The sequence below is a fragment of the Odocoileus virginianus genome, chromosome 17, assembly GCF_023699985.2.
Source record: "Odocoileus virginianus isolate 20LAN1187 ecotype Illinois chromosome 17, Ovbor_1.2, whole genome shotgun sequence".
NCBI lineage: Eukaryota > Metazoa > Chordata > Mammalia > Artiodactyla > Cervidae > Odocoileus > Odocoileus virginianus.
The window spans coordinates 7,527,324-7,542,513 of record NC_069690.1 but is presented as its reverse complement, the minus strand read 5'-3'; the positions used below and the strand labels follow the sequence as shown (position 1 = coordinate 7,542,513).

Sequence of the window (15,190 nt, the reverse complement as noted above, 5' to 3'; positions counted from 1 at the left end):
CTTGCATTTAAATATGGTAATAGGGCTGTTGGAGGGGGAAAAAGAAAGATCCAGGTGAAATAAAAGTACACGGCAATGACCCCTGCCGAGACCAAGGAAGGGACTCCCCCACCAAGTCCTCTCCCCATCTCTTCCGGGCAGGATCTAGATTTCTGGAGATGTGGGTGCTGGCGGAAAGTGCTGAAGGAAAATAAGCGAGAAGTCAAGTTATTTCTCCCCGTTGGAACTCTACACCGGGCTCTCCTGCAGGCTTGGAGCAGGGCTCAGGGGACCCTGGGGGAGAAGGGAGTGGGCGGGCGCAGAGGAAGGACCTTAGGCTTTTGCACTCTCTCACCTCCTGCTTGGAACAGGTTTCCGCGAAAGCATGAAAAGAACGGCGGTGGTGGGGAAGAACGGAGAGGGGACAGACCTGGGGGAGGGGAGTTGACTCAATAAAAAGACTTCAACAAAAGGTCTATTTTCTGAAGTCGAGAGCATTTTGGACAGAAAGTCTGACAGAAAGAGGGAGGAAAAAAAAAACCAAAAAAACCTTATCCAAGAAAGGAAATCCATTATCCTTAATCTCAGATAAAGGCTCCTGCTGGAGACTGCACAGCAGACACTGCTGAGGGCTGGAATTTAATCTCAGGCATCAAAGCGGGGCTGAGCGGAGTGACAGGTGTGAGAAGGGGGCGGGGGGCAGGGAAGGAGAGCCACTGGGTGTGCCCTGAACAGTTAGGCGCCCTCAGAGCACAGGGCCACAGCGCCGGCCCCAGCCTGGCCTCCTTGGGCAGCCCCAGGGAGGAGGCTGCTGTCCCAGCGCCCCGCATGGGGCTGGCTTCTGGGCCCGCTTCTCCTGCTCCCTGCTACCACTCCTGTCGTGTTAGGCTGCCCAGCCTCACTGGTCATCTCAAACTTGCTGAGAACAGCTAAGCCCCTGATGCCATTTCCAAGGCCAGTGGCTCTCCGGGGTTTGCAGGGGACGTGTGAGCACAGATCCAGGAAGGAGATGTGTGCATGTGTCCCCAGGAGAGAGGTAGAGGGGTGTGTGTGTGTGTGTGTGTGTGTGTGTGTGTGTGGCTGTGTGTGTGTGTGTGTGTGTGGCTCTGGGTGTGTGTGTGTGTGTGTGTGTGTGTGTGTGTGAGTGAGGGGCTCTGGGGCTGATCCAGCCAGGGGCCCTCATGGGTGTGTGTGTGTGTGTGTGTGTGAGTGAGGGGCTCTGGGGCTGCTCCAGCCAGGGGCCCTCATGGGGCTAAGCCGCCCTGAGGCAGTGCAGCCTGTCTCCAGGATGGCAGGAGGGATCCCAGGACTAGAAGCTCCCAGGGCTGGACCTGCGGGAGCTAGAACAGGAGGAGGAAGCCTTGCAGATCCTCTCCACCTTGTTCTCAGCATCTCTCCCCAGGCCCCCGGGAGTCAGTAGGCACCTGCAGCAGGCTCCCTCCTGGAGAAACCTCTCTTGTTTTATTTTTGAGGGGTGTGGGTTCAGGCTGCTGTGGCAGTGGGTGTTCAGGGCAAGACTGCAGGGAATTAGGCAGCTCTGGCGGTGCTTGGGACTCCTCGTGACAGCTGAGGGCCAGGAAAGCGTGGCAGAGCCCCTGGTCCAAGAGTGCCTATGGGCACCCAAGCACCCCACTGCCCCGATGACCATCCCCCTCAGTGGCCGGGAATGCGGAGAGGGGCTCCCTCCCCAACACAGCCTGTGTGGCCAATGCAGGAAGGGGGCAGCCAGTCTCATCCCTGCGAGGCAGGTTAGCCCGACAGCCACGTGTGCAGACAAGGAGCCTGTCCGGGTTCAAATCCCGGCCCAGCCACCTGCTGGCTCAGTGATTCTTGGCAGGCTGCCTCCTAACCTTCCTGTGCCTTGCTATCTCCATTTGTAAAAGAGACTGATGCTATTAACTGGAGATTAATAGATGCAAAGTGCCTAGACGACTGCCTGCCAGGAAGTAAGCTTCAGTGAGCGTCAGCTGCCCCTCTGATGAGGCTGCCAGGTCTCTGTCCAGCCATCGGCCCTGCCCTCAAGACAGGGCTCTGCTGCAGGCAGGGCTAATCCACGTCCAAGCTGGGCCACAGGGTCAGCAGGTCATTAGCACACGGGAGGCCTGAACCCCTGTTGATAACACTGGGCTGGAATCTTTCATGACGTCCCAGCTTCATGCTGTCATTTCCGTGGAACCAAACTTCCATACCTCAGAATCAGAACGTGCATTCCACTCAGCTCTAACAATGGGCCAAGCTGGCAGGCTCGACGCTGGTGGCCTAATACCTCCCATTTTGCAGTGGTAAATTAGGGGAAAAATGTTTTGCTAATGAAATCTCAGGACTTGAGAGCTCCAGGTTGCCTACCTGGCAACTGAGGTGTTAGGAAGGTAGTATGCTCCTCCTGCTCTAGAATCTTGCCTTTAAAAAGAAGATGCTTGGGGGTGGAAGACTGAAGCACCAATGGTGGAACTGCAGGCAGGGGCAGGTGCCACGCCTCCTGGGAGCTGTCATTCAGACCCAAAGTCCCAATCTCGCCAGTCTGCCGTCCCTCCACCCCACCAGTGGGGTAACAGAGGAATCACTGGGGTCGGCATGAAACCCAATGTTCCACTTCTCTGCACCAGAGTAGCCAGCTTCTTCCTCCTGCAAGGAGGTCAGGCTGGATGACCTCTGAAGTCCCTCCACCTCCAAGCCTCCCGGAGCCCATCTTCCTGGTGTAAGAGGGTGAGACCCACGTCCCTCCATCACTGGAAAGGGGCCTTCGGGCTTGGCCCTTATCACCCCTCTGGTGTCAGCAACCCATGTAAGTGAAAGCTGCTGCCATCCCACTGACATCGAATGAGATGCTTTTTCTGGACTTGCTGGAGCTGTGAGGTTTTACTGCAAAATAGAAGTCGATGGCACTTTCGTTTTTCTTTTTTTTTTTTTGAGACTTCTATGACCCCACACCTACTTTTATTCTGTGGCACTTACCTGTTTCTGCCTTACCTAAGCACAGTTATTTTTATGTGCACATCTGATTTCTCTTGCTGGGTGGCAAGTTCTTCTGACGGGGGGCGGGGACTGAGTCACGTGTCCCTCTTAGGGCCCAGCCTGGAGTCTGCCCTACAGCAGACTAGTGGAGCACTAGCTGATGACGGTCAGATGCCCAGAGGCAGTGTGGGAGGCACCGCTGTGGGTAAACTGAGCTCAGAGGCAACGCCGCCTGCAGGTTCAGCTGCCCCTGCACCCCCGTGACCCTGCACCCCAGGGCCACAGACTCAGAGGCCCACAGGAGCAGGCTGGGAGCATGATGAGCCCAGTGAAGGGGTCTGTCTGGTGGACCCATCCACACGCCGCCCCCTCCCTGGACCCACCTGGGGAGCCTTCATGAATGCTGAGGTCTGGGTCCCACCCCAAGAGGTTCTGCTTTATCTGGTTTAGGGTGCAGCCTAGACAGGGAGACCCTTGAACGTTTCCTGGGTGATCCCCTGGCTACAGCCAAGGCGGAGAACCTTTGGTTCAAAGGCTTTCAAATTTTCTAAAAGGTCAAACCTCAGCGCACATCTGCACAGTCTGTCTCCCTGCTGCCCTGGCAGAAGGGAAGGCCCTCCCGAGGCTATGATGGGATCTAACTCTCGTTGGCCATCTCCTGTGAGAGGCTCAGCGGGGTCTCTGTTGAGAGCAGCAGCTCTCTATCCTGGCTGAGGGACCCTGAGCAGGTAAAGAACCAGGAGGGGCCCCGTCCTGATCTCTGTAAGTCCTTTCAGGTCATTCTGAGGCGCTGTGGGGGCAGAGAATCCCTGACTCAGAGGGAGTCTTGGGGCGTCCTCGGCTTTAAGTCACACTGAAGGGCCCCACTGCCCTTCCATTGTGGTCATGGACCTGTTTCTTTGCATCCTCTCCCCTTCCTGGTTTGAGAAGATACTGTTTAGGCTTGGTTCCTACTTACTTCTGTGATCTTAGATGGGGGAATTCTGAGGTTCCTATGGCTCCAACAGGCCGTGGTTGTGGGGGGCATCTTTGTAAAATTCTCTCCTCTAATGTCCTTCATCCCGAACGGTCCATTAGGAAAGACAATTTTCCTACACTGTGCTTGCTCTGAGCACTCTTGCCCCCTCCCCCAGCACGTCCTGCATCTCCAGGAGGCTCAGAGAGCTGCCCAGGGTCCCTCCGAGGGTGGGCGAGGTCACCCACCGGCCGCTGCTCCAGGCTATTCCTCCTGCCCCCTTCTTCCTCTCATGTTTGGGCCCTACCCCCAGAGATGCCGACCATCTGTCTGTGCATAGCCTAGACAACAGAAACTTCCAGCGCTTCCCCAAACATGGCTGGATTGGAGAACATGGTTTTAGGCACTGCTTGCTGCAGTCCTGAGGCTCTTCTGGGGAAGCAGGAAGCAGAAAGCTCTACCTGGGGACCCTGACTCCGCATCCTTCTCCAGGGGCCTTTCTACCTCTTGACAGAGAGCTGTGGCCCACACGGCCCTTATTCACCTGGAACTTGTGCAGGGACCTATGTGAGGGGTCTCCATAACTCCCACCCTGCTCTCAGCTCCTTATCCACCCAATAAACCTTCACTGAGCACCTACCACTGAGTACCTTCACTAGTACCTACCTATCACTGAGTACCTTCACTGAGTACCTACTTATCACTGAGTACCTTCACTGAGTACCTACTTATCACTGAGTACCTTCACTGAGTACTTACTGCTGAGTACCTTCACTGAGTACCTACCTGAGCACCTATCACTGAGTACCTACCTATCACTGAGTACCTTCACTGAGTACCTATCACTGAGTACCTTCACTGAATACCTACACGCAGGCACTGTTCTAGGCACTGGGGTCACAGCAGTGAACTAAACACACATGCCCCACACTCACAGAGCTTCTAGTCACTAGCCCGTGACAGGAAAGGGGGCTCCAGCTGTGGACCAGGCTGCCCACAAACCAACTCCCTGGGAACAGAGAGAAAACCTTCCACCAGGGTCTTCGGTAAAGGGGGAGCTGTGACCACTCTGCCAGGGAGAAGCGGGGATCGGCCCTGGACCCACCAGCTTGGAGCCAGGCCCTTGACTGCTCTGTGGTCTTCTCACCACTGAGCTCATGACCTGGGTGCAGCTATGTCAAATCCTGCTTGGAAAAGGGGGCAGCGATCAGAAGTCTCTGCAGCAAGACAGTGGAGTGCGGGAAGTGGCCACCCCAACTATTCCTCCAGGATCCAGGACACAAAAGGAAAGGAATCAGAGATGTTCCCATGGTTCGGATCTTGACCCAGCCCGCAAAGGTCTCATCATTTCAATTCAGTTAAAAAAAAAAACCCATCAAGCTAGGCCCTGGCACATGATACCAAGACACAGATCCTTTTAAGTCTTTTCAGACAGGACCCACCAAGTTGGGGGGTAAATCCTTCTCTTTCTGAGAAGTTCCCCAGAGAATTCCAGCTTTGACCTGACTATCTGGGCCTTGTGGACAAGGCAAGGTTTCTCTGCAGCGCTGACCGCAGGGCCAGCATCAGGATGGCTGATACAACAGCTCTGCCCGCTCTGGGCCTGGGAGGATACCCTGCTCATCCCTCTCTCTGGAGCAGGGCCGCAAGGGCACGAATGGCCACTGGGAGTCCACACCAAAGCCAGCTCTCGCTGCCCCCGGCCAACAGTCTGCAGTCCCGGAAAACCCAGGGACGCTCACTTGCCCACAGGACAAACATCATCCTGTCTGAGACCAAGACCAAGACCTTCAAAGGGAAGGGATCTCACCCTTAGTTTCTAAGGAGACATCAGCAAACTGTCTTGCGAGTTTCTCCTTCCCTCTCCTACCCCTCTGCTCACTCCTCATAAAACTGTCATTTCTGCTTTTGAGTCACTGTCACAACTACCACTGACGTGTCACTCGCCTGACCACTAGTCCTTCTAGAGCTCACTGTGCAGGTGACTTCTCACACTTCTCCTCAAAGTTCAGCGGGTCCAATCGCGCGCTAGGTCTCTCCCTAAGCCATTTAAATCTAAATGCCTGAGCTCCCCGGGGCTCCTTACTTGCCTATCTTCCCCAGCTGCACTGTCATGGACTTTTGCAGGAACTCTGCACAATTACAAATGCCAGTCCTACAGCACCCACTTCTGTGAACCAGGACAGCAGACGCTTGAGTCTTGAGCACCCCAAGACCTTCTGCTGAAAGACCCCCGGCTCCCACATTGGGCCCACCATCTGTGAGTAAAGTAACAGCTCTGACCTCAAGCTCCCTCCCCTGTAAACGCAGACTCCTTCACTTCCTGACTCCTGAGATGGGCTGTTTCAGGTGTTGAATTGGTGGCCCACAGGATGGTCAGGGAGTCGTGGGGGAGACCCCAAGGTGGAGGCAGTGGGAGGCATTCTGGGGGCTCCAGGCAGCCACTATTTACCAATCTGGACAGAAACCGGTAGGTCAGCTGGTAAAGAATCTGCCTGCAGTTCAGGAGACCCTGATTTGATTCCTGCGTCAGGAAGATCCCCTGGAGAAGGGACAGCCTACCCACTCCACTATTCTTGGGCTCCCCTGGTGGCTCAGTTGGTAAAGAATCCGCCTGTAGTGTGGGAGACCTGGGTTCGCTCCCTGGGTTGGGAAGATCCCCTGGAGAAGGGAAAGGCTACCTACTCCAGCACTCTTGCCTGGAGAATCCCCGTGGACAGAGGAGTCTGGCTGGCAACAGGCCATGAGGTCGCAAAGAGTTGGACAGGACTGATGGACTAAGCACAGCACAGCCTAAAGAAAAACTGTTACAGATTTGACCAGCCTGCAGATCCTGCCACCGCATGGCAGCCCTGGGTGAAAGGGTAAAGTGCAGACAGAACCTTCTCTGTGCGTTTGTCTCCTGACCTTTAAAAGTCAATGAGACGCTGAGAAAGTGATCACGACCCTGATGATAAGAATAACACCTGGGGCGTTTTCCGTGGCCAAGAAGCTTTCCCGAGGTATCTCAGGGAGCTCTCCCTGCGACACCCCACCCTCCTGGAAGATGTTACTCAGTGAAGGACTCAGGTCCGGAGAAGTTAAAGGAAACCGTGCACAACGTGGTTAAAAGCGAGGTGGCAAAAACCCCACCTCCCAGGCTCACTCCTGTGCCATCGAGCCGACTTATGTCACTCTCCCCTCAGCCTCACTCTGCTTCTCTGCAGGCGCGGTTAACCACCTCCTCGAGGGGCTGCTGAGAAGTTCGGTGGAAGGGCGGCACCAGTGGCCCGTTATCTGTCACTGGCTGAGCTCTCAGTAAGCGGAATAATAACTTCTGTTCCTATTTTTATTATTATTGCCCACGGTGATAACAGTAGCGTAGCCTTCCTATTCTAAAATCCTCTTAATTTACATGACATTTCACATCCGAAGGGCTGTAATAGATTATATTTATACTTTGCTCGTGAGTGATAAGGATAGTCTCATCCGAAGTACAAGCTCTAATTTGGGTGGGTAATGTGGTGGCAGGAGGGCTTGCAGGGCCCCAGGGAGGGCCTGGCTGGGCTGGTCGCAGCCCTGGGACGGGGACAAGGACCCCGGAGCCCTGCAGCTTGCGCTCGTCAGCTGGACTGGCGATCCTGCCCCTGGACTTGTCCAGTGCCCCCAGGCTCCTCTAGGAAGGGCCCAGCTAGGGCAGCCTCTGGGGGTTCTCCCAGCTCGTTCCTCTGTCCCCAGCACATGCCGTACCCAGCAGGGCGGTGTCTCTGCTCATCACCATCTCCAGCATCTAGGGCGGGGCCGTGGTACAGCAGCTGCTGATGGCTCTGTGCTGAACCAGTAAAAGGATGGATGGGGAGAAGAGGAACCAACAGGAAGGGGCGGGGAGGAGAAGACGGTGCTTCCTGCCCTGAGCCTCACCTGAACCCCGTGCTCAAGGCTGGTGCCCCCGGTGCAGACAAAGAAGCGTGGATAGGCCCTAAAGCTGCTCCTTAGAGAGCCACAGGACAGGCCCCATGCCCTTCCCTGCAAAACCAGGGTGCCCCGGGGCCAGAAAATACCTCCTCAGACTTGGAGCCGGGCAGCAGGGCCTCTGCGGGTGTCAGCACCCCCGACTCCTGTCCCCGTCTCAGAGACCACACCTGGGTGACCCCCTCCAGCTCACAAGCAACATCAGGTTTCCAATGCCAAGGCTGGTTGTCTGGCTGTTCTGGCCCAGATGATGGGACAGCATCTGCCCAATGGAGGCAGGGAGGGAAGACGTGCAATGCTTTTGTGCCCTTACACTTGCCGACCCCTTGATGTGGAATACCCTTCCTTCATCTCCTGCCTGGCAAGCTTCTACTTGCACCTGAAAACCCATCCAGATGGTACCCCTTCCTGACAGCTTTCCAGGCAGTCAGTTATTACTCCTCCTGTGCCCCCGCCCACTAAGACCACAGAGGGATACCCTTCTGTGACACCTCTGCAGACTGACTTCCTCCCTGGGCTTAGGACCCCTTCCTGATGCCCAGAGTGGGTCCTGATGGCAGGGTCTAGTGCTGCCCCACCCTCAGCTGAAGGCGCAGGAGCATGGGTGGTGACACCATTGGTTGCCGTTTCTCAGGAGCAGGGGATCCAAGCGGACCGGACTCAGGGCAAAGGTCTCCAGGCAGGACTCTGCGCTGCCTTTTCAGGCTGGGGGAGGGGACAGCGCCCACCTTGGCCTTCGGGCTTCTTCTTGGCTGTCTTGGAGGCTCGAGCTGCCCACCCCTCAGGCCTCTGCCCACGATCTCACACTCTGTAATTTGTTGTTGCTGTTGTTTTGGGTTTTTTAAGCTGCAGTCTTTCATTTGCTTTTGCTGATGGAAATGAAAACTGAAGGGCTTGAAGAAAGGTGATTATGCTCCTGCTGGCGGGCTTACTGGGGGCTCTGTGAGCCTGGTGGTACAGGGCTCTCGAAGGAGTGAGAGGGGCGTGAGGATAGTGCTGGGGGAGACCGGGTCTGGGGGGCTCCACGTGGGACCACGTTCTCAGCCACGGAGAATGGCATGAAGCCACGCCCACCGCCACCCCCACGGCTGTCTGTGCGGGATTGGCCGGGCCACGCCCCCTTCCAAAGCAGAAGAGCATGCCCGGCCAGAGACCCTCTCAACAGCCTGAGGAAGGGGATAGGACAGGGGTCAGTAACCCCGTTGGACAGATGAGGAAATCAAGGCCCAGAGGTGGCTGGCCTCTCCCAGCAAGCTGGGGGCAAGAACTTGGTCCACTGACTCCCCTTTGGAGAACAGGGTGCTCTGGCCCCGGCACCCCGAATCACGTTTTTCTTCACTGATGCAGAGGAGTTTCAAGAGGTGCAGAAAGCTGATCAGAAGTGAAACCCACAATCCCTATCGATTCAGACTGCTCCAGTGATTTCCACAAACGTTTATTAAGCACCGGTTAGGCACCACGCTCTGCTTTCCTCACTGCGGAAGAGCCTCCGCTTCTAATTCTCCACGCACAGGGGGACGCGCGGGAGGGTGGCCACCACAGCTCACGCCAGGATCGGGGTGTGCTGCTGAACTCGACTTCCCCATTTTCTTCCAAAGCAGCAGTCACGCTGTCCTGACTGACCTGGACTTAATACCCAAACGAGGGGATAAGCCCCCCAGTCCCCACGGGGCAGGCAGCATGGGAGTGGGCGGACCACAGGAAGGGCTGGCTTGCAAGTTCGAGCCTGCCTGCGGGTCCTGTCTGTGAAGGGGCAATGCTAGAGATGAAGGTGGGGCTGGAGGGTGGTGCAGATTCAAGGCTGGCGATGGAACAGATGCTGGGTTGGGAGGGTCTTCCCCTACCAAGGGAGCGTCTCCAGTCACAGCGCTGAAAGCCCGGGCTGTGGGCCCCGGGTCTCTGTCAGTGGACCTGGGAAGCCAACCCCCATTCTGGCATTTCTAGAAGAGGTCCCCCTCCAGTGAGGCCAGCCATTGCTCACTGACAGGGCTCCACTCTGAAGGCACCCAGGAGCGCTGAGCCAGGCCGTACTGGCAGAGCTGAGGCCCTAGCACCACATGGTCTGCCAGAGCCCCCCTGGAGGGCAGTTCTGGGGCCTCGAGGAAGGGACTCGTTACAAACTTAAGTAGGAGGAAAACCCTTACTTTAAAATGACACCCAAGTGAGGGGGCATCCCTAGCCATTGGTCCTACAATTCCACCATAGCGGCCCCACAATCACCTCTCTGAAGTCACAGAGGCTGGGAGGGAGGCTTGCTCCTTTCTCTCCAAGAACCTGAGCAGAGAAAACACAAGGTTTCTGGTGGGAGTGCAAGCGCCGGTCTCCCGATCAGGCGCTGAGCACGAGGGTCTCGGCCGGCCACCTGCTGGGCTGGAGGAGGGGTGGACGAGAGGTCCCTGGAGTCACTCCCTGAGGCCCAGGGGCCCCATCCAGGCAGGACCCCAGGCCTTTGGCAGGGCAGCTGTCAGCGTTTCTGAACACTTCTCACATCTTGTAAACTGGAAAGAACTGACAGGTTGGGTGGGAGCTGGTTGCGGAAGCAGCCCCTTTCCTATGGCCAAGGTTTCTTTCCCTGGTCATCTGGCTTAAGAGACCTTCTGCTGTCTTCCCTCTGCTTTCCACATTCAAGCCACAGGCCTCAGCTCAGGGTAAGACAGACCCCTAAGCCTTGGTCTTTGCTCAAAGACCAGACAATCTGACCCAAGCGTCCATTGCAGAGCCTTGGCCAAAGATGCACTATAGCAGATTCTCCCCCAGAGGAAACAGCATCAACGTGAGCCACGGCCCCTGCCCTGAGACCCATACCCTCCATGTGGAACAGAATGACCATCTTTCAGAATGACCATTTTTCAGAAAAAACCATCAACCAGTGTCTGAGAACCATCCGTCATTAGACTGGAATAAGCAAGGCAAAATATGCAGTGAGCAGGCATGAGCCCCAGATCCGGCCGCCATGCAGGCACCGCTAATCAACCACAGCCCCCTTTCTGCTGAGCTAAGACCTGGCCTCGTGATTCTTCTCAGGCCAGTGCTGCAGGAAGCCAGTCCTCATCAGTCAACATCAGCACCTGGGATGAAACCAGTGTTCATCGCTGAGGAGACAGAAGTGCAAACCGGCACTTTCAGAACCAGAATCCCAGGGTCTCCCCACCTGGGACCTGTCGCACCTGGCTGTCCCCAGACCATCGCCCGAGGAGGAAGGTGTGAGCACGGAGCCTGGGGTGCTGGCCTGACCCTCCTGACTGTCCCAAGGGCCCCGAGTCTGAGGCCACTCCAGTAGCCAAGACTGTGGCTGAGACGCTTTCTGGTGGTTGGGGCCGAATGAAGCATGCTGTCCCCAGGAGAGCAGAAAGACCCCCAGAGGGCCACAGCCAACCTGAGGCTGGGGAGAGGAACAGAGCTCAGAGAGGAGGCGGGGCAGTGCAGAAAGAGGGGGGCAGCCTCCTAACGCACCTGCACACACTCCTCACTGCCCCTTCTACCCCTGCAAACCACTTCTGACTCGCTTTGGAGATCTGATCACATCATTCCTCCACTTAAGAGTCACTAAGGGCTTTTCATGTGTTTTGGGGATCAAATCTGTGAATTCCGGAACCTGACAACACTCAGCCCTGCCTCCCTCTCTAACTCTGTCTCTCCCCTACCCCCACTCCAAGATGCTCTTGTAAGCACCCCATACACTGAACTGCTCTTAATCCCTGGGACCTGCACCACATCCTCACTCAGGTTTGTGGCATAGATTGCTAAGTGTCCCCTAATATCTATTTCACACGTCTTCCTTAATACCAGAATCCTGTTTTTAGCAGTTACATAGCTACCAGGAAGACAGACATTTCTGAGGTTCCTCAGCAGCTCAGTCTGGCTACATGACTAAGGCCTGACCAATGGGATCTAAACAGAGTGCCACACATGACTTCTAAGAAGTGTGATTAAAGGGAAGAGATGTGTTCTTCTGGGATGAGTATGTAATGGCTGGAGCTTGAGCAGCTTCCTCAGACTATGAGATGGAGTCTTGTGTTGAAGAGAAAAGAACACAAAGATGAAAGAAACTCAGATCCCTGATACTGCAGAGCGATATCCAGGTTTCTTTCACATTGGAAAGAAAAAACAAATTCTTATTTTGTCAAGGCCATTATTATACTGTTTTCTTTAAAAAAAAAACAAAAAAAACTTGATTGTGTCTAAGCAAGTCATTTCTCTGCCTGGGGGTAATCTCTTCTTTTCTTTACCCATCTCATTTTATTTCACTTGGTAAGACCCAGTTCGGGTGCCACTGCAGGCAGGACTAGCAGCCTGTCTTTGTCCTCTCGTAGCAGAAAAAGACTCCCTCTCTCTAGCTAAGCACCTGTCCCAGGATGCCCAGTGGGTTTGATCACTGGTTCTCTCTCCCTCAGCTGGACCGTGAGCATCCTGAGAGGGAGTTTTATTCATGTCTAGATGTTTGGTACCTAATCCAGTGCCTGGTGATCAGTAAATGGGGAGGGAGGGATGAGGAAGGCTGAGGCAGGGAGTCCCAGTAAGTCTCCTGGGGATTCCCAATCATTCCTTTCACTAAGTAGATCCCTAGCAGGCAGCTTCGTCAGGGGTGATGAGGAAGAGAAAACCATTCTGGAGAGGGACAGAACAAGAACAGTAACGCCCACTATTTCGAAACTTTCAGTGTTCGCATATATACAACATCCCACTTAATTCTAACCACCTAGGTACTGTTATAATCTCAAGGGCTCAGAGCGCTCGGTCACTTGCTCAAGGTCACATGGCTACGTGGCAAGTGAGGCCTGGAAATGAGATCTAGTTTTACATCCAGCAACACAGGTGCCTCCTCGGATCTGCACGGTACAGGGGAACTTGGAAAGCAAGCCACGTGCAAGCCACATGCTGGCCGGTGTGCACAGCGCGTGTGTGGGCTCACACACACCTGGTGTACAGATGTCAGGGGCTCCAGATGTTCAGCGGTGTTTTCACTTGGGGGTGGGGGCGAAGGCAGAGGAAGGAAGGGGCGGACCATGCAGCTGCTGCAAGCCAATGCTCCTCCATGACTCAAGGACAGGGCCATCTCGAGCAGGCGCAGGAGACGAGAGGAAGCAGAGAGGGCTGGGGGCAGAGGCTGTCAGGGCAAGTGCCCGTGCTTTCAGAGGCCACACCTGGCTGTCACTGGTGCCAGTTATTTAGTGCATTCACCTCCCCCGGAGTGAGAACAGGGCGCTGTGAGGCTGAGACACGCCTGCACACAGCACGTCCATGGCAAACGTGGACCTACCTCAGTTGCTTACAGGGGTAAAAATAAAATGTCATTAGGGAGAAGCACAGATGAACTATTTACAGAGATGAAGAAAATTCACAATGGCTAGAATGTCTGTGAGGTAAGTATACTAGCACACGTTCACCAAAGCAAAGCAATTCATAGCAGAACAAAACAAACAGGAAAAAAAGCCATACAGACTTTGAAAAATAGCATCTATGAAAAAGTCTGCGGGAAAAATAAAAGGAAATTAACCAATGACGACATCAAGCATCTTTAATGAGATGAGCCAAACTGCACACGTTGAGTCTAAAGGATGTGTGTGCATGCTTGTCGCTAAGTTGTGTCTGACTCTTTGTGATCTTATGGAGCCTGCCAGGCTCCTCTGTCCATGGGATTCTCCAGGCAAGAGTACTGGAGTGGGTTGCCATTGCCTTCTCCAGGGGAGCTTCCCGAACCAGGGGTCAAACCCATGTCTCCTGCATTGGCAGGTGGGTTCTTTACCACTGAGCCACCAGAGACAGTGACATTCAGACAGTTGGATGCGCTCACATCAAATGCATCTGATGGAAGCACGCAGGTCACTTTTCATAAACCCTGAGGGCGAACAAAGGGTGATTCCTGAGGGGCCAACTGAGCCGTAGCTCATTAATCCATGAGTGGGGAAGTGGATGGATCACGATCATGGGGAAAGGAAGCCTTCTGGAGTCCTGACTTGATCAGGATGAGCCCTCTATACGCATCCCCTCTGACCCCAGTGGGCTAGGAGGCCCTTGAGGCCAGCAGGGAGTGCAAGGCCAGTGGAGCCAGGTGGGGGCAGAGGTGCTGGGAAAGAGGGCCCAGTGGACGGTGCCCACAGGGCCTAAGGCGAGGCAGCACCACGGTGCCTCCATGGCCCCTTTCCCAGAGATGAGTGTGCATTATTATAGCAACAACCAGAGAGGCTGGCTCCAAAAGACAAAGACACCCAGATAATGCTTATACAAATTTTCTTCCAGATTACATTGTTCATGTTAGGATTTACAGAACAATCTGTGTGCCTGTGTGTTCACTTCTGGAACTGTCCACCAAAGGATGCAGCGGACAAGTCACATATCCTCCACCTCTGCGGGCCAGCACGGAACAGCCCATCCATGAAACGCCCCAATAAGCCTATCTGGTAACTGTTTAAAGTAAGCTGATGCCTTCTCCCTAGACTCCCGTGAGGAAGCGCCACACAGCTCGTGAAAAGCTCCCCTCTGGCCTGCTGCACTGGGAGGGTGACGAGTGGCCTCAGTGGGGAGGGACCCCCAGTGCAGACAAAAGGCAAACTGGGAGGGGACTGGGGGACAAAGCTGACTTTAAGAACTGCGTGAAGCACTGGGGACGGGAGTCCTTCCCACAAATTACAAGTGAGAAAAAGAACGTTTGTGCAAACAGGCAGCTGGGACAGTGTCACGGGCACTGGTGGCAGCCGGGGTGGCCCTGGCCGGGACCCTGCTCTCTCTTGAGCAACGGAGCAAACCCCAATCTGTCACGCCTCTCCTAAGAGCTAGCTGATAAAAACTGTGTCTTGTGAAGTTGGCAACAGTCTGCAAAGTGAAAAAAGAACAGAAATTAACAGACTGAACTGATATCAGAGAGGGGAAAAAAGAGAGGGAGTGCGAGACCCTGATCAGGATCTTAAGAATTCCAGCCCCCACGCCAATCCACGAGGGCAGGGGCAGGACCACAGAGCGTACATCTGGGCTTGGGAGGAAGGAGCCGCGTCCCCAGGGGTGGATCGTCACTCAGTCTTTCTGGAAGAGAACTGCTCCCCACTCTAATCACTATCCGAAGCAGCTAGCCCTCTTGATGGGCGCATCTCTTTTCTATTTTCATAGAAGCCTAACAGTGGGCAGAGGCAGGCGTTTGTTAACACCAACTGTGAGGCCAGAAGGGTGTTTGGCAAGGCCAGGTCACCTAGGCAGAGCAAGGACATCGGCAGATGAGAGGGGGCTTCACCGAGAGGGCCCGCTCAGGTGGAGAGGAGGCAGTCGGTGTTAAGAAACACCTGCCTCTGCCCATCGTTAGGCTGAGAAAGAACAGTGACATCCCACCCATTAGATGCTCTGTATTCTGCATAGACA

At 55.0% G+C, this 15,190-nt stretch overlaps 1 protein-coding gene across 14 annotated transcripts in view; it reads right to left on the bottom strand.

Annotated features, from left to right (window-relative positions):
- Positions 1 to 15,190, bottom strand: part of MSI2 (musashi RNA binding protein 2) — a 400,997-nt gene that overhangs the window by 30,286 nt on the left and 355,521 nt on the right. For 6 of the 14 annotated variants that reach the window (XM_070478500.1, XM_070478493.1, XM_070478499.1 and 3 more), the window contains one exon: positions 2 to 25. The exons of 7 other annotated variants lie outside the window; for them this stretch is intronic. In XM_070478500.1, the coding sequence (XP_070334601.1) occupies positions 2 to 25 (24 nt within the window). Of the gene's footprint in view, position 1; positions 26 to 13,096; positions 14,654 to 15,190 lie in introns of those variants that run through there. One more of the 14 variants, XM_070478505.1, reaches the window with a different exon arrangement.